This window comes from Tetranychus urticae, chromosome 1 (genome assembly GCF_039701765.1).
Source record: "Tetranychus urticae isolate SD_2017Ah chromosome 1, NJAU_TeUrti_SD_1.0, whole genome shotgun sequence".
Taxonomy (NCBI): Eukaryota; Metazoa; Arthropoda; class Arachnida; order Trombidiformes; family Tetranychidae; genus Tetranychus; species Tetranychus urticae.
This window is the reverse complement of record NC_142958.1, coordinates 31,254,785-31,279,957: the sequence shown is the minus strand read 5'-3', so window position 1 is coordinate 31,279,957 and position 25,173 is coordinate 31,254,785. Positions and strand designations below refer to the sequence as shown.

The following is a 25,173-nucleotide window of genomic DNA, read 5'->3' as shown; positions in this document are numbered from 1 at the left end:
GTTCCCAATAAGAGAGATTTAATGGGTTCGTTTTTGACGTGGCTTCGTCCTACTTTTTTATTAACATTATTTGTACAGTTAAATTATTATCCAATGTTGCTGGATATCGTAATCTTTAATCAATTTAATTAATATTTGATGGGAATCAACTTCTATTTGCATAAATGCTTTTTGATCAACAAGCTCTTCAGGAGACATCTCAATTGTCCAATCAAATCCGCCAAGACAATCAAATTAAAGCCAAATTAACTAGAATGGATTTTTAATCTCGTATTGATTGCAGATCTTGTCCGGAATTAATTCATCATAGTAAAGAGTTGTGTGCAGGCAATAGTTGAATGGCTTTAATTGTTTGCTGGTTTGTGTTGTTCAAGTAGAGAAAGTTGATGTTTACTGATCAATCATGTTAATTAGATTAAATGAATTTCTGGAATCAGGTTTGTTTCTCTAATCTTTCTGTTGTTGTTACTTCTTGTTTTGCTAAAATAAGACCAAAAAAACAGCAAATTGTTAACATTCAAGGTTGCCCTAGTTTTAAGATGAACCGCACTTTGTCTCTTTTTTTGGTGTTGCCTTTATTGTTGTCAGGTTATCATTGTTATTGATGAAATAATTTGCGGATTTTTATTGATGAAACAGTCAAACAGCCATTTAGTTCCGCTTTTGTTTACGATTTGATCCCGAGACCACAATTAGCTTCAAATAATCTTGTTTGTTTCTTTGATTGGTGGCTTTCTCTTGGTTCCTCTCCTTACCAAGTAACCCTTTTTAAGAAAAAAAATATAAAATAGAAAAAAAAAGTTTCACATGAGAATCAAAGAAATACCAGTTCATCATTTTTCGTTACCAAATTAAACTACTAATTATCACATTATAACTATTAACCTTAACTTTGATTTATCAAAGAAAAAAAATTTAAAATTATTTTATGGTCAACAGTAAAAATGATACAATCAAGTTAACAAGTAAAAAACCAATAGCAATTTGCTAAAATGGTACTCATTTTACTTGTTAACCTTTTTTTGTGCTCAAAATTGTTACAATATCTATATAACAATCAACTGAATAACTGATTAAAGATTTAAAAATGTAAGACAACAAAAAAAGCAAAAAAATATGAAACCTTTTTAAACGATTGATTGATTAATATTGATCGTTGAATATGCATAAGAAAATGAATAATGCATGTAAACTTGGAATGGTTTAGTTTAATCCTTGACAAAGTTGATTAAGTTCATGATTTAAATCTTTGATTTCTCAGTGTTGATCGATATCAATATTGAAATAATCTTTGATGATTTAACTTTCATACTTTCATACTTCCTGTTGATTGTGAAAGTTAATGCTGCATTGTAAAGTGAAAAGGGTTAACCTCAATGATTGTTATTACCTTAACAGTGGGTGTTAATTGTTGTTAAAAGTGATATACTTGGGTTTTGTCATTTTCTGCATAATCAAATAATGAAAGCAAATAGCCTACATTGGGATTGAACAATCATTTTAAACTGGTTGAAGTCCCATTTTTATATAATATAATAACTCGTCTTCATTCAATCAACCAGTGTGGTGTGTGTGGTTAATTAAATTTTGGGTTAATCATTTTTAATGCATTTTAAAGTGTATTGAAACCAATTTAACGATATAATATTTTAATAATGATAACAGTAACAATGGAGATGATGATGTTAGTAAATGGTTGGTGAAATAAATTGTATTAATCAAATGAAGATAAGAAATATTTGATAGGTGAGGTTAAACTTAACACACCTTGCAACAAATAAATCAGTGTTATAACCATTTGATTGCAAATCGTCGAAAGTAAAACAATTAACGCAGGGTTAGTCATTTCAATTGTTCTGATTAACCAAAAGTGAGTAAGAAAACAGCAATTTAAGTTGACAGTTTGCTGCTCTTCAGTTGATTAACTAACTATCAAGTTGCTTGAAGCAAATGAAAAGAGAAACAAATTGGTTTTGTTGTTGAACGAACAACAAAATGAAAAACTTGATAATCTGGTTCGTTTTTTTTCACTTATTTGGCGTAAAAAAGCTAATTTAATTGAGAGTAATTAAGAAACAAGTTATCTAAATAATAAATTGTATGGATTGGTGTCTTTTTTTTGTTGCTGTTTAAGGTACAGTTACAGTCAATAAAACATGAATACTTCTTCAGTTATTCTTGATTAAATACAAGATTAAAAGCAAGAAGTCAATTTGTTTAGATGATTATCATTATCAAAAACATCAGATCAATTAATTGGTTGGATGATTGTTAAATTGAAAGGTTTCAGTCTCTTAATTGTGTTTAACAAAAATATAATGATAACTTTAATTGCATTATTTAATAGTAAAACATAACTGAATTTAAATTGGAATCACTTACTGTTGATGAGTTCTTCAGTTAATCTTTTTATCACAATTGATGCCTTAGGAATTATTTGGGAAGGGTCTAAGCGTGGTATACAATTAAGATCAAATTCAAAATTACTAGGTGTTAGTAGACATGATATTTTGTTGCCTTTCTTGGGAAGGTCATTGTCAGTGTTTTGGACGGGTTTTGGATCGGGAATTGAATTAAGCGATACAAATTTCTCCTTGAAGTAACCAACAGAACTCGGTGTGTCACTTGAACTTGAACTTGATGATTCCATCTTCATGAGCAAAGATTCAATATTTTTAAAGATAATATCACTTTCTTCGGTATCGTTTGCATCTTGCGATATGACTTCAGGGTTGCTTTTTACATTCACTTTAATGTCACTAGATTTTGGAATGTTGCCCTCAGCTTGAGTGTCCTTTGCATTGGTTTCAAGTTTCTCCACTTGACTATCAGATTGAGGATTACTAGGTGTTTTAACGCCTACTCGAGTGGAACTTCTCATTCTACGGGTCACAGGTTGCATTTGTTTAACATTGTTATCAGGCTCACTATTTTCAGAATTTTCATGGATTGCTCCATTCAAGGCAAGTGTTTCTGTTTCAGGTATTTTTTCAAGAACAGGCTCAACAATAGGTCCAGTTGGCGCCTCTTTACTATCACTAGTCTCATCAGCTGAATCTTCATATCTGAGCTTTCGTCTCCTAATAGTTTTATGACCTTTTGCAGCAAGAACATTATCGATGATTTTTGAAACAGAAATTGGACTGGCAAATATAACTTTTTTCTTACTACAGCTAACAGCTTCGTCACAATCCATCTCAGCTTCTCTTCGGCGTTTCAATATTCCCCTTGAACTTGGGGTTAAATTGGCATCACAGCTACTTGAAGTTGGCGACTCTGGTTTTGTCTGCTTATCTGCATTACCTTCGTTACCTCCATTAATATCATCTTTTGAAGACAGCGAGCCCATATCGATATCAGCCTCGTCCTTTCCAGTATTGATAACAGCTTTAGCTTTTTTCAGACCTTGGTGAACTGCCCGGGAACCACGACTAAAAGGTGAACTGTTGAAAGGCGTTAAAGGTGTAGATCGAGGTGGTGAAGAATTTGCAATCATAATTGATTCCAGTTAACCAGAGAAGAAAAAGGTTACAAATTGGAAATAAGGCAAACGGATGAGAAAATGCAAGTTTATGGAAAATTTACAATGAGAAAATGCACAAATAAGAAACAAAGTGAACAGAGCAAAGATGTATATAATACAGAAATGATTATTGTGAATTGATGATGAAGATTAAACGAGAGGAAGACAGTGTTGATCTCTTACAATAAAAAAGCTCCAAACGAGTGAAGAGCCGCTAAATAAAAACAAAGAGTGCAGAAGAGAAGGAATGGAAGACCAATGGAAAAAGCGAGGGTAAATCGCTAACCAAGGAAACAGGCAAACAAGGGAAAGTATAGTTACAAACAATCGAACTTAATCGACCATTTAATCATTGGACTTCCCTTTCCTCGATTTAATTAATTTCCTTTAAAGATAATTGAGATAAAATTTTGCTTAATTGCAATAATTATTTAACATGCTGTAATAATTATCCTGAATAAGAGCTTAATCAATTTTGTTTACAAGTTCAAACAGATAGTATCCGTACTCACTGCTACATATCACTTCGCTCCATAGAAAAGCATGGTTTAAACGATATTTCCTATCGATACAAATATCGATACTAGAAATATCTGCAAAGATTGATAATCGATTTCCATGAGTTCCATACTTTTGCTCCATCTGTTGATCAAGTTTAAAATTTAAACTTTAAATACATTCGTACATTCGTTTCAACAAATCAAATTGTTTAATAATTCATACATTTGTTGGATTTGCTTAGAATCTCAATTGTTAAATTTTGTTTTTAAAACTTACTCGTATCATTCATATCCAGAGATTTTAATTTGGCTTTTAAATTTACTTCGGTAGTTTCTGTAACAATGATTTCACGTTAGTAAATCATCAAGGATAGTGTTGTGTTGCTGTGTTCAAAAGGCGTTCATTTGAGACGCTCAAAAATGAACCAATTACACTATTGGACTTGATTAATGCCTAAGAATCTATTGGTTCAATTGATTTATTGTAAAAATATATTTGCTTAAAGATGAACACAAAGCTAGACTGGATTTAGTTCGATTTCATTGTAAAATCTAATAATAATCTAATCTTATCAATGGCAAGTTGCAAGTTTATTTCAGAAATAGCACTAGATTTAATTCTGAATTTCCGAATTGGGTTATGTTCTAATTTATAATTGTCGATTTCAAATAAATACAGTGCGAGGTGATTAAAATACAAAAATTTATTTGACAAATTCAATATGAGTGTTTGAAAAATAATGCATTAGCGTTTAATAAATTTGTTGATGCTGACAAATTGTGAGTCCTAATAGACGGAAGGCTTTTTAATGGTTTAGATTATGTAGTTGAGTTAAACTACTTCATAACCTGGATCAGGTTTGTATCTATAAGCGCCTTTAATGAAAGGGATACTTCGAAAGCTTGTTCGATTTCGTGGGATGTATGGTTCTCGGTCATCATCCAGATGATGTCCCTGAGGTTGATTTCGGTGTTGACTTCGGTATTGATCTTGTTGTGAATCTCTGTACTGATCTCTATATTGATCTCGGTGTTGATCTCGATGCTGATCTCGTTGTGCGTCTCGGTGCTGGTCTCGGTCATGATCACGGTCTTGATCTCGGTGTCGATGATATTTGTCTTTATCGTCATTTGATGTCTGACTATCTGGTCCAGATGGATTTCGATTGGGTTCACGAGGTTGATGGAATTGGTGTGATTGTGGCTGGCGATCTTCATTTCTGTTGTTTTCTTGATCGCCTGAGCTTGGATAATGATTTGGTTGATGAAGTAGACAAGGTGGTTTTTTCTCAGGCTTATATTCTTCTTTCTCTCTTTCTAATTTTCCATTATTTGATTGAGCATCAGGAGATGATATACCAGCGCAAGGTGGGTTCTGTTGATTTGCATTACCCAAAATACCCAAAATATCTGGTTTATAACCTGCAGGTAAACCGATCCCATTAGCATTAAACTCTTCATCTACAACAACGTATGGATGGCCTTTAACACCAAATGATGTACCAACCAAAGAGTCGGGTAGTGTAACTGAGTGCATTGAATCGTCCATTTCATTGGTACCTGTAACACCCGAGAGGCTACTCAATTCACCAACATTTGATTGACCATCAAGACTCAATTCAGAATTAGTATTTGTAAAGCCATCTTGAAAAAGCTTTAAAGTTGAACCAGAAGGTAGTGAAGAAGACGATGACGATGAAGATAATGATTGTAACAGCGCTTCGTAAAATGGATTGGCAGATTGGAATAGAGAATCACTCATGATTGGTAAAATGATTGTTCGAGTTTTATGATCATTTGATGAGGTTGATGACGATGAAGGGCGATACGATGTTGAAGGCGAAGAAGATGAAAGTGAAAATGTTGGAGAGTGTGAATTGGAAGCGTAAAGAGGTTTAAATAAATGTAAATTGAAATCATCTTTCGCTGTAGACATTGAATTGTCATTGATTTGCTGGTAAAGGCTCAGCATATTGAATAATTCGTTGGGTGAAGAAGATGAAGAAGAAGATGATTGTGATAGAGAAGGCGAGTTTAATGAAGAGGTTGACATGGCTGATGATAAAGCCTGCTGTAAGGATCCAGTTAAATCTGTAGTCAATGTTAAAGGAACCATTGATTTGGATGGTACAGAATCTACATTAGCATCTCCTAAATTTAATAAGTGATGCTGACTAAAGATTGATTGATGATTATGGGCATCAGACAATGAGGATGCTGATCCTGGCATAATTGGTGACCCTGATGAGGACGATGATGTTAATGATGATGATTCAGCTGATTGGAAAGGCTTTAACCGTTTAATCAGGGATCGCAGTGAAAGTGAATTAATATTATCCGAATCAACGAGACTGGAGAAGGCAGAGAAAGTTGATTCTGGTGAAGAAGATGTTGAAGAGGATAATGAAGGGGACGAAGGTGATGATGAAGAAGATGCTGAGGAAGATGAAATTTCTGCTTCATTTACATCTAAAGAGTCTTGGGATGGAAAAGGTGACAATGAACCATCTGAAGATGAAGAAGAACCCAAAGATGGTGTCAACAATGAATCCTTGTCGTCCTCTTCACCCTTTAACATTATTGATTCCAAGCGTCTTGCCTTGTCATTTTCAGATTCATTATTATCACCATCATAAGCTGATGAACTTTCCGTCTCTTCATCAAAAGGATTCCTTAAAGGATTAACATCTCTCAATGTTGTACCAATTGAACCCAATAAAAGTTGATTCATCATTGAAGTTTGCATTTCATTCAATGTAGACTCTTGTTGGATTGGTGAAGTCAAAAGATTTCCCTTGTTCCTCTCTCCGTCCGAATCATCATCACTGTTAGTGGCACCATTAGAATCACTGGAATCACCATTGGAATCACTGTTGATTAGTTTGGGTTCAGTCTTGTCACTCAATGTATCGGCCATTTGATCCGTTTCATTTGAATCGTCTTCATCTGAGTCCTTGTCTTTGGTTCCAGCCATCGATTGAATATTAACTTGTTGTTGCTGTGAATCTTCACCTTTCCTTTCATTGTTATGATTGTCTTTGCTATTGAGAAATGGTTAAAAGAGGAAAAAATAATAAGATTAATATGATGATTAAAAAGACGTTTATGTATCATTTTGATCAGCTGTTCAACATATTTATAGTGAATGGTAAAAGTTGATTATTTGTGATCAAATTTTCCTTTCCAAATAAATTATTTTCAATGTAAAAGGCTGACATAAATGTCAATCTCAAGAGTAAATGCAATAAATATGAGAATATTATTTACATCAAATTGTCCACAAATTGAAGACAATTTTTATCATCTCATTGCTTTAACTGTTGTCTAAATCAATATCAACTGTTAAAGTGAACACAAATTGTGAATAAATTGTCTGCATCATTAAATTAACCGCAAGTTAATACACAAGTTAATTCAATTGTCTGGTTCAACCTAGTATAAGATAACAGGCAAACCAATATTATTATTATAGCATCAATTGATTGAATTGTAACAACTATTAATTCTTAATGATAAAATTTCAAGTAACCAGTCAGAAACAATGAAAAATGAGGTAAAAAAAGATGAACCCAAATATGAAATGCTGAGCAGCAAAAAGAGAAATAAAAAAGAGAGAAAAACATGAAAATAATATTTTATTCAATGATAAACTCAGTGAAATGAAAAGATGGTTTCAATGTTTCATATTATCAACTCAATAGTTTATCGCAAAGCAAAAGATTGATAGTATTTACTTTGACAAGTGACTAGTGAAATTTATGAGACAAGAATATATAAATGATTATTACAGAATGAAATCACAATTCAAATGATCAAAATGAGAAAAAAAGGATAAAAAATGAAATGGAAAACACGATGATAAAGGTTCTCCAAGAAGTAGTGGCAATGAATTCAAATGTAAAAATAACGCTTTTTAACAAGGATATTGGAAAAAAATAAAGCTGCAAAATAAAACATTGCACTTTTCTGATTATTTTGAGGCCAAAAGTAGACTTAATTTCGTCAATTAAATATACTTAATAAGGCCGAACGCGAAAAGAGCTAATTTATTTTATTCTTGTGAATTTGACTCTAAAGTGAACTGATTTGAGTTCTGAAGGAATTCCGAGTTCAACATCTTACCGCATAATAAAGTGATGACTTTTAGTACTAAATCTGAATCTAATTCAGTACTCACTTTGACCAAACAGAGATCGCAATCACAGAAACTCAACTAATCTTTGAAATAACCATTGACCCTCCACAACGAGGACTCAAAGGCCCGAAGAAGCTTTAGTTTTACTTTAGCCAATTGGCAAATATTGTAGAAGAAGGTTTTTTATAATATGATTTTTCATTGAAATGAAATCTTCTTAAAAACTAACCCTACAATGAAAAGTGTAAACACATTTTTCACCAGGTTAACCGATCAGAATAATGACCCTCAAAGTGTTAAGTGCTGTGGACAATTTGTAGGTGAAAACCCTTCGATTTCAGAGACTGAAGCTGCTAAAAGATGAAATTATGTGTTTCGACCCTCGGTCAAGAGAAAAAATTAAATATGAAATCAAGGGTTAATGAGGATTAGAAGAGCGAATTTCCGAAGCGGTTTTTAGTTTTGCAAGCTATCGATCTTATATAAATGTGCTTCATTCATTCATCCACGAGTCGAGGATAACCTCTGACATTTATGAGAAATATTGCCTTGAATCTATTCTATCGAAATTCATAAAGAAATGAAGGTTGACCTGATTTATTCTGACCTGACATGGAACTGTGCATTACTCGAAGATTGAAAATTGGAAATTATATTTATCGGTTAAGCAATCAATTTTTGTAAAAAATTCATTTCATGTTCACTGTTTCTTAGGGTCTTTTATTTGAATTGATTTTTTCAACTTGACTCTTTATCATCATTGGATACCTAAAAAATTCTGGTAAATTAATATTTGCCATTTCAGTGAACCTTTAAAAAATGTAACATTTTTCCTGGTCAAAATTTAATGTACAGTCAATCATCAAGAGCTGTTACTGTTAGTTAATTATTGTAATTTACTTTTAATTCTGGTTCAACTCAACCTTTTATTCATCTCATCTTCTCAAGCCTTTTTCCCATTGTTATTAGACTTGTTTCATTTACCAACTCACTCTACTGTAATTAATTATCTTTTAATTATTCCCTGACTTTCACTACAATTACCATGCAAGGGTGACAATAATTAAACAACAAACAAAATATTCCAACGCTAAATAGATTTCAATTTACTGGTAAAACAACACAATCTATTGATTTTTAAGTTGAACTGATCCATTTCATTTGTACAGTTCAATGTTAAAAACACTTTCATTTTTCTATCTCTGCAATTGTAATTAACAATTCAATAGACTTAACCAATTTCATCCTTTTAGTCAACACTCTGAGTTATTAATCAATAATCTGAATAGCGCTTTCATCAACTGTTTTCATTCATTTGCATTTCATTTAGATTATTATTGATTGATGATGAAAATTGCCATTTCAAGGTAATTGCTAGTTTAAACAGTAAAAAAAGATTCACTTAATTTGATCATTGAACAATTTCAATGTAAACAGTAGTTATAAATTAGATACTTACATTGGGATGAAAACGGGTAAAACTTTAGATTGGGGTAAATATATGGCAACTGGTCCACCATAATCAGCCAGGTTAATCAACCAAATTAACAGAATGTAAGTTAACATGATTACACTTGATCAACATAATCCAGTTGATTTAACTATCACAGTGAGATGCATATTAAAACCACAAAAACCAGGATTCAAAATGGACTTGAAATGCTGATGGGAAAATGGGTTTCATTGAAATCACTCAACTTTCATTATAACAAAACTGGTTAAAATTGAATCACAATTGAATGTATAATTAATAAACAATAAACTAATAGACAAAACAAGATAATTGAAAATTTAAATATAAATATGAATTGAAAGTGAAATGTAAAGCAAATGTAAAACAAAATAAGAAACCAAAATCGGGTGACAATTAAGATGACAATCAAGTTAACCAAACTGGTATTGAACAAAAAATGGTAAAACAATGGATCACAGATCGAGTCATGATTGGGTTTACCCGATTGGGTATTCTGTTTGGTGTTTGTTTTTCGGTATCTTTTTGGTGTTTTTCTGGTGATGGTGTTGTTGTGCTATTCAAGATCAGGTTTGACATTTGATTGTTGATGGTTAAGCGCTGCACTTGATAATTGCCTTTAACCGCACCTTGAACAAGTGATAATCAAATAGACAATTGCTTAACCATTTTAACTACCAATTTGTTTATTTACCAAAAAATTGGATCAATATTTAAGTTGCTACATTTTCAGATAAACAAACTTCATCTTCATCATCATCTCGTCAACAGCATTCACTTTTTTTTGTTTTTACCTTTACTCTTAATTGAAACAAGTTGATACAGTTGATTGCTGTTAAACATTTACTTCATTATTAGCCTTAGGGTGGGCCAACAAAAACTATCATTTACTTGATTGTAATCATCTTCATTGTTATTGTTTTTCTGGTTAGTTCATAACAATCATCAACAAGAATATCATTTTTACCATTTTAATCTTCATGATTAACTGGTAAACAACCAGAAAAAAAAGCAAAAGCATAATGGTTAAGACCAGAAATTACCTCTTCTAACTCACTTTTGCTTTTTATTTCCAACAATTGTAATCACAAAATAATAAAAATAATAACAAATGTTATTATGATTAAATGATCAAGCTTCAACAATCAACAATTGTAAATACATTTATTTTATTACTTTGCTTTGAAAAGCTGGCTACAAAATCAACCAGATATGGAGCGTATTAAGCATAGACAAAAACAATAAGCCAACTTTCAGATTCAATGATCAATCTCATAGGAATCATTTCAATTGTTTTAATACACCTTTAATAGTCTAATTTAATCATCATAATCGGTTGATTCAAATATTTTACTTTACATGTTTCTAAGATAATTTAAAGCTTCGATCAACTCACATTAACATTGATTTTATTACACGTTTGTTGCTCTGCTTTTCTGGTTAACTTTAAGGCTTAGGCTTGGGTGTTCTGGTTGGGTATTATTAGGTTTACTTTGGGTTTGGGTTAATTTTCACAGTCACTAAACATGCATTTGAATAAAAGTCAATTATATTAATTGGAAAGTTATTGAGATTATTTGTGATAATTGTGAAGATGGTCATTAATTTTCAATGGTCTTGCAACTGTTGGATAACATTCAATTACCTTGTAATCATGAACAATGACAATGATTGATTTACCACTTTGGTCAATTAGGTTTACATTGTGTACATTACTTATGTAAATTGTTACTATCATTGCCATTAACCATTGAAATTTGTTTTCCATGTAAACAGTTAACCTGGTCAAAAAAATGTAAACTGTCTCACTTGATAGCAATCATTATTTATTCATTTGTTATAGAGGTAAATTTCATATTATACAATTACGTGTTTTACACAATTGGTTTAATCTTACTAGTATAATTAATAAAATCTCTATTTGAGTGAAACAATACAGGATGCAATTAGTTAAAGAGGAAAATTGAAACATTGGAAAATAATTGTATGTAAAACTTTGATAGGATTTTGGGTTGAAACAAGAGTTCAATGGAAAACAAAAATGCGAGTAAAATTAAACAACAAATGTGCACAAATTGATTTTGTAAAATTGTTTGGTCAAATAGCAGTTAGGGATGATAGTGATTAGATTTTTAATGATCAACAATATCTCTTTTGTTCCACTCATTTCTGGTCATCCTAGAGCTATTAAGAATGAGTATATAAATCAAAGTTGCTGGTTAATCAAAATCGGTTTAAGCTTCATCGTGAGTTTGGAGTGAGAACTGTAAATCACATAAAACAAGGAATGAAAACAGAGAGAAGATTATGTTTTTGGTTTTCTTCTTCTCTTTGGTAAATGTCTAATCATCAACTTTAACCAAACCTTTACAATTAGAGAATTGATTTGAATTACCAATTTGTTACCACAAACAAAATAAGGTGAAACAAGAATGAGAAATAGGTACGGAGAATATTTGTTGATGTAGTTGGATTTTGTAGTGTTGTTGGTGTTTCCCTTTTGATCCCAAGATTACAATCTACTATCCTAATTTGTTGATTGATGTTCCCAAATCAGTGTTACCAAGTCGATTCGTAATAATGTCTAGATTATCATTGGAAATCTTGGTTAACGGTAAGAAAGCCGAGCTTTGGCTAGGAAGTAAAACAAATCCTGGATTACATGGTTTTTGTGGACATGGGGCAAGAACAACATGTGATAATTGATTAGGCCGGAAACTGTGAAACACAAACAAATTAAAATAATAACACAATTAATCAAACAATTAAACAAAACAATGAGTAAAGACATTTATAAATCAACCAGCAATGACCAACACTTTAATTTTGTCACTCTCGCCATCTTTTGTAAAAAATTAGATCAATTAAAAAGAAAGACAATGTTTCACTTTCTTTAATGGGGAAAATTAATTTTTCCCCCATCTTTACAGTAATGGAGGCGGTAAAAGGCTTAAGCGGGATTCCAAATCTTTAGAGAACCCAAAATGTCTGTTACTTTTCAATACAATAATTTCAATTAATTTAAATTCAACTCATTCAACAATTGAACTTAGTATTCCTTTGATTGACGTTAATACACCTTCCATCATTAGTATAAGTATTTGCTGTTACAAATGAAAATGATTACCCCTATTGTTATCAAACTGTCCTATTCATCACAGCTATACCTTTACAACGTTGACTTTAACAATACATTGATTGAAACTCATCATTATAAATATATTCATTTGCTTAATGATGTTTACTTTCTTCATCTTCTTTATCTTCATTTTCTTCTCCATCGTTGATTCAGCTTGAATCAGTTACAATTAAATGTAAAATGATGATTTGATCTCATCATCATTATTCAAGTAAGTCAAATAATAACTTGTAGTTATATTTTTTTTTCATAAAAACAATCTTTTCATTTCTCGTTCAGCCTCGTTATTTTTTTCTACTTTTTTTAACAAGCAACTTTTGCTACTTATAAATTCAATTTAATCCTGAGTAATAATGATAATAATTATATGGATAACGACGATAGTTTCTTATTGGCAATGAGAGTTGCACTATTTGTGTTACCTCTTCTCTTTTCCTCTAATAAATTACAATTACAGTTACATTCAACCTAATGGTAAAGTTAGATTCAAGCTATTATTGTAAAAAATAAGCTCATTATACATCTATGTTCTTGCAACATCTATTTCTTAAGTAGAATGACAGTTTAAAAGTTAAATTGCATTCATTATCATTATTATCGTTAAAACCAAAATCGCTCTACCAACATAGAACAGTGAAACAGTAATCAGAGTTTTTTCTTGTAAAAAAGGTGCAACATTTAATAATATGCATGATGTACGGCTTAACATGATATTTATCATGTGAAGAAGAAGCAAAGAGTTCAGAGTCCTTTCTGTCCAAAATTTAATATAAAATCTAATCTTACCATTTCTTTATATCTCTAGTTATGTTCACTTTTTCACAGCCATCAGGAGGCTCATGGGTTAAAAATTTGTTCATCTCAGGACTGGCTATTATGTGCCTGTTTGATTCACCATTTAATCCTGATAAAAAAAATCATTTGGAAAACATGAAAGTTGTAAATAAGCCGATTGAAATTGAACTCTACTACAGTCTCTGGCGACTCTACCTGAAATAATATGTACAGGTGATTGTAATCCAGAACGACAATCTTGGCAACAAGGTGACAGGCAGCCATCATCTGAAATATCATCCAAGCTTAACTCTAAATTGACACCATCAGTATTAATTAAGTTATTGATATTCGCCAAATTATCGTTATTATGGACAAGTCGTTTTGTTCCTTTTCTTTTTCTCAGCCCATCTGAAGTAACTTTGATATCATAATCTTTTTGTGACTTACAACTAATATCTTCATTTTCATCATTTTCCTCTCCACTATCACAATCATCAGCTTCTCCTTCATCAAAATCGTCGCCATCACAGCTTTCACCATTGTCAATTTGGATTAAAGAAACATTTCGTTTACTTCTAGTTGACAATAGCTTAGCAATTGGATCCCGATGTCCTTCTGGTGCTGGGCCCAAGCTGATGCCCTGGTTCGGTGTAAAGTCTGAAATCTCATCAAGAACCAATTTCTCGATCTCCTATTGATTCAACGAAAGACAAGATAAAAACAAGATGAAATCACAGTTCAATTTGATCATAAAAAGCATTTTAAAAACGGACCAATACAAAGCAATGGACAACATCTTCCAACCTTGTCGATATTGCTAATATAAATCCTCAAAGTTCCAGCATCATCATCGCAAAGAAGAAGACAAAATGAATAATATATGTGAAAGTGAATTGAATTCAACCATCAAAAAGGCTTTTAGAAAATCTAGAATCAATTATTCCATCTTTTTCGTGAACAACAGTTTTACTAACACCTTTATTCAAATGTTAATAAACACAATACATTTGATAATTTTGTTGCATTCAAATACAACAAATTTCAATATTTTCACCTGAACATGATTATAATGTCAAATGTAAAAACAAATAATCTAAACAATGTTTCACTAAAAGTGATGTAGAGGCAAAAAAGCAACACATTTAACCAATAACAATGTCTCTTGCTATTGGTTTTATGCAAATTAACAAACAAAATACAATTATACAATGTTACTTGTGAACAATAAATTGTGTTGAAAACAATCAAATACTAACACAAAGCAAACATGAGAAACAAAAAAAGACATCATTATCATTTTATAAAAATGTAAATCATTTAGTTACATTTACTTTTGTTTGCCTCTGTTTACTTTTACCAACTAATAATATTCATTGTGATCATTTGGTTGCTTAGTTATTTAATTTGTAACAATAAAACAAATTGTTCCTGAGTTGGTTTTTTGTATTATAAATTTCAAGACCAGGAATCAACATTTGTTCAATCAAGAAATACCAAGAAACATTATCAAGGATAAAAGACAAAGAAATGCTGAACGATATTGGGATTGAACAATTGGCCAAGCTGAGTTTTATTATCTTTTGATATCCATGATTGATTGATTCCAAACGATTCAGGATTAAGGTTAAATTTAATTTTGTTTAATGCTATAAAAACCAAAGGGAAACAACAAAATGTATGCAATAAAGTAATACTCAAAGATCACTGAAGAGTAACAATTGTAATCAATAAAATAGTCAAATAAATGATCACAAGCAACCAAAATGAATTAACTTGAAATATACATTTTATACGAGAAAAAAATATCTAATAGTAATAATAATAAAAAAAATATCTGAATGAATTTTAAGAATGTATTCAAAATGCTGATTCAAGGCAAATATTTGGGTAAACCAAGCAAAAAGCAAAAGGTAAACCAAAAAATAACCAGAAAAGCTTGCAATAGTAATATATTGATACAAAAATGGTAACCATATTGAAATAACTGAATAAAGGAATGAATGAAAGTATGAAAAAAGACCCAAAAATGATAATTCATAATAAGCAAGCTTAATAGTGATAAAAAAAGGTAAATCAAATGAAAAGCAATATTTAGCCTTTTCCCGTGTTTAATGCCTGCTGCATGCTTCAGCCATTGTGATTGCTGTGATATTAATGTTCAACTATTTATCAAATTTATTTATAATAATAACGTCAAATTAGTTTAGGTGTTTATAAAAGTATAATCAGTGTATGGATGATTTAATATCAATAATGTTGATCAATTGAGATGATCATGTCGTTTTGATACATTTTTATGTCTATTTGTACCTTGAAAGTCTTTAGGCTTCACTTTGGATTTGCAATCATTTTTCTTTATCATGGTGAGGATGATTATGGTCTCATTATTGTTATTTTTGGGTATAAATTACTTGGGTTGGGCCTTATTGACACCCAAAACATTATGTTATTCATCATCATCACTTTCTACTCTTCATGATGAGCGAAGAATCGCCAAATGAATCAAACCAAATTACCTGTGAAACAATTGCTTTCGATTAGATGAATTACTTTGTATGTACGGCTTTACCCAGTCTCAATACAATGTTTCAAAAAAAGTGTTTATCAAAGGCCTAATCTCATCATCATCATCTTTGCGATAATCTTTTCAATCTTTTCAGTTTAAAATTGCAAGGAAACATTTAGGATCAAGTTGAAAGGATGTATTGATGTTTCAGGCAAAAATGAACTTGATCAAGATGAATGCCTTTGTCAAATTTTGTTCAACCCAAATGTTTGTTGGGATCAAATCAACTATCAGTCATCAAGTAATCTCATTATGGACAGAGGTGTTCCAAATCAGTTTATCAATCGATTCAAAAATGGATATTTAACAACCAACGATTGGGTTAAAAATACATGAAAAAACATTTTCAAAAATCAATACATTTTACTTTTGAAAAGACAGACAAAGATGGCCAATACAACAGTGAACATAGTCGATCAAGTCAATCAGTCAGTTGGAAGAGCATCTCTTCAAATTATCAACTCAATTGTGACCTTACCTTCGATAATCAGTTAACCAAAATCAAGAAAACAAACCTGAATAATCTGATTCTTCATCAAATCTCATAAGCAAAACAGACATAAATCCATGATCGCTTGAGTTTACAGAAACATAATAGAGATCAATATTAACGCTCACGTCTTGAAAGGTCATTATAAATAGATCAAATTGTTAATCAATAAGCCTGATAATGTCATGTATTTCACTCATTCACAGGTTCATCAAATCTTAAAATTCAATGAAGTCTTTTCCGATTAAAATCCAAGTTTAAAGTGAATCTAAAAGCTGGTTGACTTGTTCAAATAATCACGCTTTTATGATTATCGGTCTTTTTTTTGAGCTCAAATGATCGACAAATAAAATGGCCTTTTATTGACAATTAGACTAAATTGAAAGCAATTTGTTCCGAAATAGAAACATTCGCAATGATCAAGTTGTCTTTCAACTAATCCATTTATTGTGACAATACAAAATAATGCAACAATGTCCTTCATCTGTCAGAAGCAGCCAAGCAAGTTGAAAGAATCAAACGTTTCAATGAAACAATCTGAACCAGGGACTGACTGGGAGTGAAAAGTGGCAAATGTTAAATTGAATGAAGTGAATTGAAAAACTATGGACAATTTAATGTGAATGATAACGATGAGCCATTTAAATATTGTAGCTATAAATCATTTCAAACGTCTCCTTGTAAGCAACAACAATTTTGATGAGAGGAAGGCAAAAAAGGGAACAATGAGCTTCAAGAGAATCATGTTCAACATTTTCAATTGCAAGGTGACTTTATCCAGATTGAAATCAATGCTGATGAACATTGTATCAACTGAACAATATATTTTTCTCCATGAAAGAAGCAAAAAGATATAATAATAATAGTTTAACCTCCTTAAGGCAGCACAGAGAATCTCAACAATATAAATTATCATGTTAATGTTTTTCTTACTTTAAATGATTCTATTTGCCTTCACTCATTTTCATCATTATCATCATCAACAACAATAACAACAATCAACCATCATCATTATCATCTTCATCTTCAATAACATCTCAAGTAGAGCCAGTAACTCTCAGCATCCAACAACGGATGAAAACCTTGGATTGTTTCCCTTCAGTTATCCTTTTCCATTGCTCATTTAATGACAAAACTCACATGGGATTCACAATTTGATTTTTTGCTCGTTAAAAGTTGTTGTTCACTGTTTGCGTTTCATTGTTGTCATGTTGTGAGATTGAGGCCTTAGCTGAGCAAAAATATCTATACATTTATACACCAAAATCAACAAGCACAAAGACAAACAAAAAGGTCAACATAAAATCAGGTTATATGCAACAATCAATCATTAAGCAATGTTAAAAGACTGAGATGACAAGTTGAGAGACAGAGATAGATTCAGTGGAAGGATCAAGATGAAGATGAACATTGAAAAGATTGGCAAAAAAAGGAGTAAATTTTTTGCTTCCTCATCTTCCTCATCTTCATCATTTCACATTTTTATTTGTTCCCTCAGTCCAAAGGCACATTTCATTTTCCCTTTTCCCTTACAATAAAATATAATCAATCAACCTCAAATCTTACTTAACCATCACCTTGATTCACAATTTCAACCATCATCATAATCTTGGTACAAAGACTTTTCTGGTTCAATTCTGGTTCGATTTGGTACAAATTGACTTTTCAGTTTAAACTAAAATTTGGATTCTCAAGACATTCAAACTATTCTCATTCTTCTATTCTGATTCTTCTGATTTGCCTTAAAATGATTAGTTAATGTGGTGTTGAATGTTTCAATTGTATTGATTCCACCTTTCATTCAAATTGCAGTTTGAATATCATTGAATAATCAATATAAACGTTTTGATCATTTTTACGTGTTGGTTGACAATTTCGTGGAACTTTAAGATCGATTTTGGAATTAAAAGTTGAATGAAAATGGCTTAGCAACTAGTCCTTCTAGAGATTCATTTTGACCAAATGGGCGAAGAGGAATCGTTCAATGTGAAGAAGAAATGAAAATGAAAAATGATGAAAATTCAGCGAATCAATTATGAAGGCAAGAGGAAGGATTTCAGACATTAGTTGGTCAACTAGTCATTTTCATAGTGGTCAAGATAGTCTTGGAGTTGAAGAATTGATTGTTGATTTTCATATGAAAATAAATGTTTGTTTCCAATGTTCAAAGTAAATATAAATTCTGCGAGAACATTTATATTTTCATATTCATGAAATCTTTTGAACTTCTAAAAGCTCATTGTCAAGGAAATCGTTACCTGAAAGAGTTATAAGACTTTCCATAGACACAAGTAAATCTTGTTGGAAGTCGAGTAAAAGGTCAATGCAATAGCTTTATGCTTTGTTGTATTAGAGCTTTAAATAAGTATAACGTTATTATATCAACATTATAAGGTTTTATTTATCGAAATTTCAAAATTTAAGTTCTGCCTCAAGAACTTGGTTTTTGCGATAATATGGTGAAAGCTTTCAGAGATGAGTTTTGTCAAACATAAACGAAACAAGTCACTACTTCTGGCTTAAACACAAGAAGACCTGACTCGATCAAACAGATGAAAATACTTTTGATTTCGGATCTTATTGACATCTTAGAGTCAATCCAAAGTGTAATGTATATCACACTATGAAGTCACATTTCAATCTATGAATTGATAATTGATTGAAATAAATTGTCATCTAAATGAGTGAAATCATCAGAAAGTGAATAAACATGCAAGCAAAGTTAAAATGCATAAAGAGTTGAAGAAAAGCATTCGAGATTGATTTTTATTATCCTGAGCACAAATTTAAAGTATTTACTTCATAAATGAATACATTTGTAACAAGGATTTACAGTTAATCTTCAGCTTTTTGGGATTTTATATTAAAAATTAGATTTCTTCAGCAAAAACTGACCAATTCAAAGCAAATAAAATTTTCACAGCTTGAAGTTAACTTCAGGTTCGCCTAACTTTAAAAGATTAATTTACGCGATTTTCAAGGTAAATTAAGTCTTCGGCTTTTCTACTGAATTTCCGTGGGTGGTTCAGTGAAACAAATTTATAGCTTTCATCTATTCGAACATTGGAATTGGAATTTTTTCAGAATAAAGCTTATAATAAAAAACGATTAATTGACGAATATTTTGCTGAACAATTCAATTTTAAATGAAACAAAAGGCTCTTAATGCAGTCAATTTTTCATCCAATTTATTTCTGCTAATAATTTATTTCTAATGTACAATAATCAGGATAATTGTCAATTCTCAGGCAATTGCAAGTTCTCTTCAAGGCATGATGAAGGATCAAAAGATGAAACTCAAAGTTCAGATTGGAAAACCTTCAAATGAAAGAAATGTAATCAGCTTGAAATATTATTTTCCAAAAGCTAGGACAAATGTTCATTTTTTGGCGAAAAGTAATCGAATGAAAATGACGATAATGTCACGGTAAGAGTGTTGTTCAACTGTTTGGTATACTTTCAATATCATGTTTCATGTGCATTGAATAATTGTCTTCAATCTTTAATGCTTCTAACTTGGAAAGATCAGACACGATTCTCGAAAAGTGTAATGAATACAAATGCAACAGAATTGGTCAGCTTTAGATTAATAAAAAATTGACCTTTAATTTGACATTTGAAGGGTTAACATAAACTAAATGATGCTAAACAAGCCAATCGTCTTGATTATTGATCACTTTGCCTCTCAAGTTTATCTGGTTTTGTTTGCATATTTGACAATGGTTTGTTAACACAATGATATTCAACAAAAGTAGAGTTGACTCTTCATTTACATGTTTGATTGATTGTCAAGTTTATCAATTTTATAAATAGTTAATTTATGATAATTTGAAAGTGAAAAATCAATTTTTAAGCGAAAAAAAAACAGCCAACAAGCAAAGTCGAAAAAATCTGGTTCCATTAACCAGGAAAAGTGAAATGGAAAAGAAGAAGAAGAAGAAATGATGTTTACCTTGAACAGCGCAAGGAAAACATTTTCTGGTTAACTCAATTGTTGATTAGATAATGCTATTAACGATGAAAAAAACTGATTCATCTTGATTGAATCAACTTGTTGAACAATTGGTGAAATGGTTTGGCCAAACGTTATGTAAAAAGAAAATCAAACGAACTGGAAACGCATTTAAAAATTGAACCAACGTTTCAACTTGATATTTGGGTTAATACGTAATGGTGTTGATTAAAGGCCAATGATGGGCAAGTTTCTGGTTCAACCTTGGCTTACAATTTGATTAATAATAATAGTCTGGACGGAAACGGATCATGATTGTAACGATGATCATGGTAATGATTATGTTAATGATGATGATGTTACAATGTAATAATGTTGTTGCTGAATAAAGTTAATGGTAAATTAATCAAGTAATGGTGTTGAAATGTGTTGATCGGGTAAGACTGATACATAAGGAAAGTGAATTAAAGAAGAGCTTTTTTCTTTCTAATATTAATAATGATAATAATAGATGTTTAACCATGTACAGTGAAGATGGATGGTGATGATGATCAGGACGAATCTTTGATAATCATGGAAATGGCAATGGAACAGGAACAAATTGTTGAGAAAAGGTTTCATCTTTTGCCTTATTATTTCTTAACCTCATCATCTTCACTTGAAGCAAAATGTTACCTCATTATATCCATTGATCCCAAGAGCGCAACTAACAGTTATCCATTTAGTTGTGTTCAATAATTTTATTTTGCTCAATGGATTTGGAAAGTAAGAGAGAGAGAAGACAAGAAAGGAATCATCATGATTATGATGAGAATGATGATAATCATGATGGTAATAATGTTTGAACAGACAGATGGATAGATAGACACTTGAACAGCAACAACAGATGAAAATATGGATACAAAGTGATTGGTTGATAAAGCTAAATGGCTAGAGAGTCATTCAGAGACATTTCAGGATAGCTCAGAATGTTACAGATTATTCTTTTCTTTATCGTTTCCAATAGATAAATATTTCAAAAAGTAAAAGATGAAAATGAAAATATTGCCTTCCATTGCCTTTCAAGTAAAAAAAGAGATGAAAATGAAACATCATTTCACCCATTTTTACCTTTTCATCTTAAGTTGGTAAAAAAAGCTGCTAATCAATTGCTGTAAATAATACAAATCAATAAGTCAATGAGCCAATGAATATGCAAACAAACCGATTGGACAATAATGAACCAATATTGGGTATTGATTGTAATCAATTATTTGGTTTAATCATTAAATCTCATTTTGGTGTGAGAAACAATCAATATGTTTGCCTTTGATGTTTCATCAAAAAAAGGAAACTTCAATCTCCATAATGATTATGGAAGAACGATGTCAGCAGAATCGGAATTATACTCGAGATTGAAAGACTTTAAAATAGCAAAAAGGTCAACAGTCAAAGTGTGCATTTAATGATGATTAATCAGATTATTGAGATGATCCATTAACACCTGAATTGAGCATTTCTCTTTTAATCACAAATCGGTAAACACTTGCTTCTCTATTGCTTCAGTTGTAGCCATTTCTATGTATTTTCATGACTAAATTATTGCTCAAAATTAATCAACTTTCCTGTGAGAATTCAATTTCAACTTGATCATTATCATGATCACCATCAAGTTGATGATTACCATAGAAACAAATTAAAAATAAACATTCATTTTCATTAACAAATGGTAATGATGTAGATGAAGCTGATAGAGAATGGTTTTCTGTTGATTATTGATTAGCAAGTGAAAAATTAAAGTTAATTATCGAGAAGCAACAAAATTGAAGCAAACTGGTAACAGAAATTAATTCACAGTTATCTTTATGGTTCATGTTTGCCTTGATTGTTTTTGATCAACTGAACGTGTTACTCCATCATCTTTCATTCATCTTAATCATTTCAAATGCTTCGCTTGTTTCACCATTCATTTTCACTTTTCCCATTTTACTCCTGTTAATCTCCTGGTTTTTCAGGGCTTGTTTTTTTACTTTTCACGATTAGTTGATTCACGTTCTGGTTCCTAGTTTCACTCAACACACAGAATCAAAAGCTTTTACAAAGGAATACATTTTTTTTGTTCACTTTTTTTGCCAACAAAATGTCAACTCATAGACAAAAAATCGTTACCAATGAAGGCTTTTCAGTACGCGATTAAAGCTCATCTCATTTTGTCTTTAACTTCAAGTGAATCTACCATGAACAGGCAAAAGCCTTGGCTTTTCAATCATATTGTCTACTTTCTGGTCCATTTTCTGGTCTGATTGGTGTTGGTAACATTGGGTTAATTGGACAACTATTTAAGTTTATTTCCATCCTTACTCCATTCTGGTTTAGGTAAAAACAAAAATCTGGTAAAATCAATAATGCAAATCATCAATATTTTCTGGTATTTTTTGAAAATAGCTGGTTTTGTCATTTGTTGTGTTTTTTTTCTTGGTTAAAGGTAGCACAAAAACAACAAGCAAGTTGAGCTGTTAATCAATGTTAATGAACAAATTGAATGTAAACAAGAAAAAAATGACACAAAATCAGGAAATGAAGTTGAAGACATGACCAAAAAAGATGAAACCAGAAAATGACAACAAAATAGGTAACAAGAAATGATGATAATGATGATGGAAGAGAAGTTATTTCAACAAGATTTGCTAGTAATTGTCAATCAAGCGAGTATATTTTCATCAGCAAATGTTGGATGAATCACACAGCAATCACACTGTCAATCTGGCATTTGGTTTAATCTATTTACTCACCAACAATTATTTGTATTGATCAATTGAATTTAGTTAAATTATCAAACTTACCAGAAGCATTGAAACTGATGGTGGACCAATATTCAACATTACTACCAATCAATGGGTAAAAAGCGCAATACGCATATAAGGTAATAAATACACAACACACACCAATTATTAATCTGGTAAACAAGTCAACAGGAGGTTTGTAAAAATGGTTGTAACAATGTATTGAATAATGTAGATTTGATTGTGTAGATGGCTTGATCAGGTTGATGGTTGGTTGGGATGATTAAAATTGAAAAATGTAATGCAACTGTAAAAAGGTAAAATGGCAACTTTGTATTACTGTATGGCTGTAAAAGTATACAATGTTTTTGTTTCTTTCCTCTCTTTCTTTTTCTTCCTCTTTTTGCTGTTATATACTCTGAGCTGTGTATGTGAATGTGTATGATTATATTCACATTGACACTGTGAGGAGAAGTAAATAGTAATCTGAACTGGTCTCTGAAGAGTGGATTGAAACTGGCTTTATTTCCAGTATAAAATCACATTGAGTTGCGCACAAAATTGACGTTCAATAATTCAATCAGTCACTGATAATTCAAGCCTCTTAACTCTTTTTTTTAAGTGATACCAAGTGAATTAGATGAGAAAGTAAAATCAATGGATAACGAGGTGTTTACACTGGTTTGATAAAAACAAATTGGAAACGGAGAAATAAAAACAACGCCAAGTGTGATAAATCCAAAGATTACCAGGTTAGACTTGTTAGGTTGCCAAGCTCAACTATACAGTCAATGTAATACTGAACCCAATGAAATAATATACTGTGAAACATGATAAAGGCATGTAAGGCTGTAGGAAATAGAGTAAAAATGTTGCTATTAGATATTGTCCACATTGTAAACTTATAAGATTAAAATGTCTCTTACCATGAAAAAAGCACTCTTTTGAATAAAACCAGGTTTATAATCTGATTTCATTGGAAGCTCCTGTTGCTGGTTAAACGTTCAACACATAAGATATTTGTCAATCAATGGTTCAAAAAATCATTTAGACTGGTAAAGTGCTTCACTTTAGCCATAAACTATCAAATCTTATTTCCATAAAAACAAACCCAAGCTTTGGCCAAACTAAATGTATTTAAAAGTTGGATAAACATGAAATTAGTAAAGTCCAAGTATTACCTTTCCTTGCTTTGCCTTGTAATATACCAAGATGACAACCAGAGACAACGAAAACAATTAATTCCCAGTAATTTAAGGTAAAATAAGATAAGATAAACTAAACGTAATAACAAGCACAAATAAAATAATTAAAAATGATAACATCAATGTAAGAAAGTAACTTTATTTTTTTATTTACGCCATAAGTAGATACCGTAAATGATAGATGGAAGCACAAGTCTAAGCCAAAATTTTCATCTCAACCAGAATTGAATGTTCAGCAATCTGATTCAAAGCTATCAAATTATTTATTGAAGCTCTTCAATCTAATTTTAAAATTAGCTTTCAGTTTAACTACTTTTAATTCAAGTTAATTAATCAGAAAAAAGTAAAATAATTCCTTATAAAGTTATTTATGTCCTTCTAAGTATTTTTACCGAAAATTTATAGACCTCGACAAAAATAACCAACGAGATGTCAATTCATGAAGATTGGTGTTAACCTGATACTGATGATAGATTTCATCAGTATCAGGTTAAATTGTTGCAAAATTAGTCTAATATAAGTTGAAATAAGAAATATCTTTGGACCAAAAAATAGAGAAAATTGGATTCACTGAACGAATCAAATTTCCGATGGGAAAATTGATACCAAAAACATGAACAAATTAAGATGATTGCGATTGCATTGATTAATTG

General features: G+C 31.1%; 2 protein-coding genes across 4 annotated transcripts; both read right to left on the bottom strand.

Annotated features, from left to right (window-relative positions):
* Positions 1–26: 26 nt before the first annotated feature.
* Positions 27–3,730, bottom strand: LOC107361717 (uncharacterized). Its single transcript, XM_015928586.3, has 2 exons — positions 2,383–3,730; positions 27–764 (listed from the first exon to the last, which is right to left on the bottom strand). The coding sequence occupies exons 1-2, from the start codon at positions 3,494–3,496 to the stop codon at positions 652–654; spliced, it is 1,227 nt and encodes a 408-aa protein (XP_015784072.1). The 5' UTR covers positions 3,497–3,730; the 3' UTR covers positions 27–651.
* Positions 3,731–4,715: 985 nt separating this feature from the next.
* LOC107362027 (uncharacterized) lies at positions 4,716–24,647 on the bottom strand. 3 transcript variants are annotated; one of them, XM_089266012.1, is made up of 5 exons: positions 24,497–24,647; positions 23,376–23,622; positions 13,759–14,236; positions 13,555–13,672; positions 4,716–7,064 (listed from the first exon to the last, which is right to left on the bottom strand). In XM_089266012.1, the coding sequence occupies exons 2-5, from the start codon at positions 23,412–23,414 to the stop codon at positions 4,856–4,858; spliced, it is 2,844 nt and encodes a 947-aa protein (XP_089122138.1). In that variant the 5' UTR covers positions 23,415–23,622; positions 24,497–24,647; the 3' UTR covers positions 4,716–4,855. The 3 variants fall into 3 exon arrangements, with proteins under 3 accessions (XP_089122138.1, XP_025016523.2, XP_089122139.1); XM_025160755.2 differs by lacking the exon at positions 24,497–24,647 and having other exon boundaries at positions 23,376–23,782; XM_089266013.1 differs by lacking the exons at positions 13,555–13,672; positions 13,759–14,236; positions 23,376–23,622; positions 24,497–24,647 and adding an exon at positions 9,618–10,992.
* Positions 24,648–25,173: the final 526 nt, after the last annotated feature.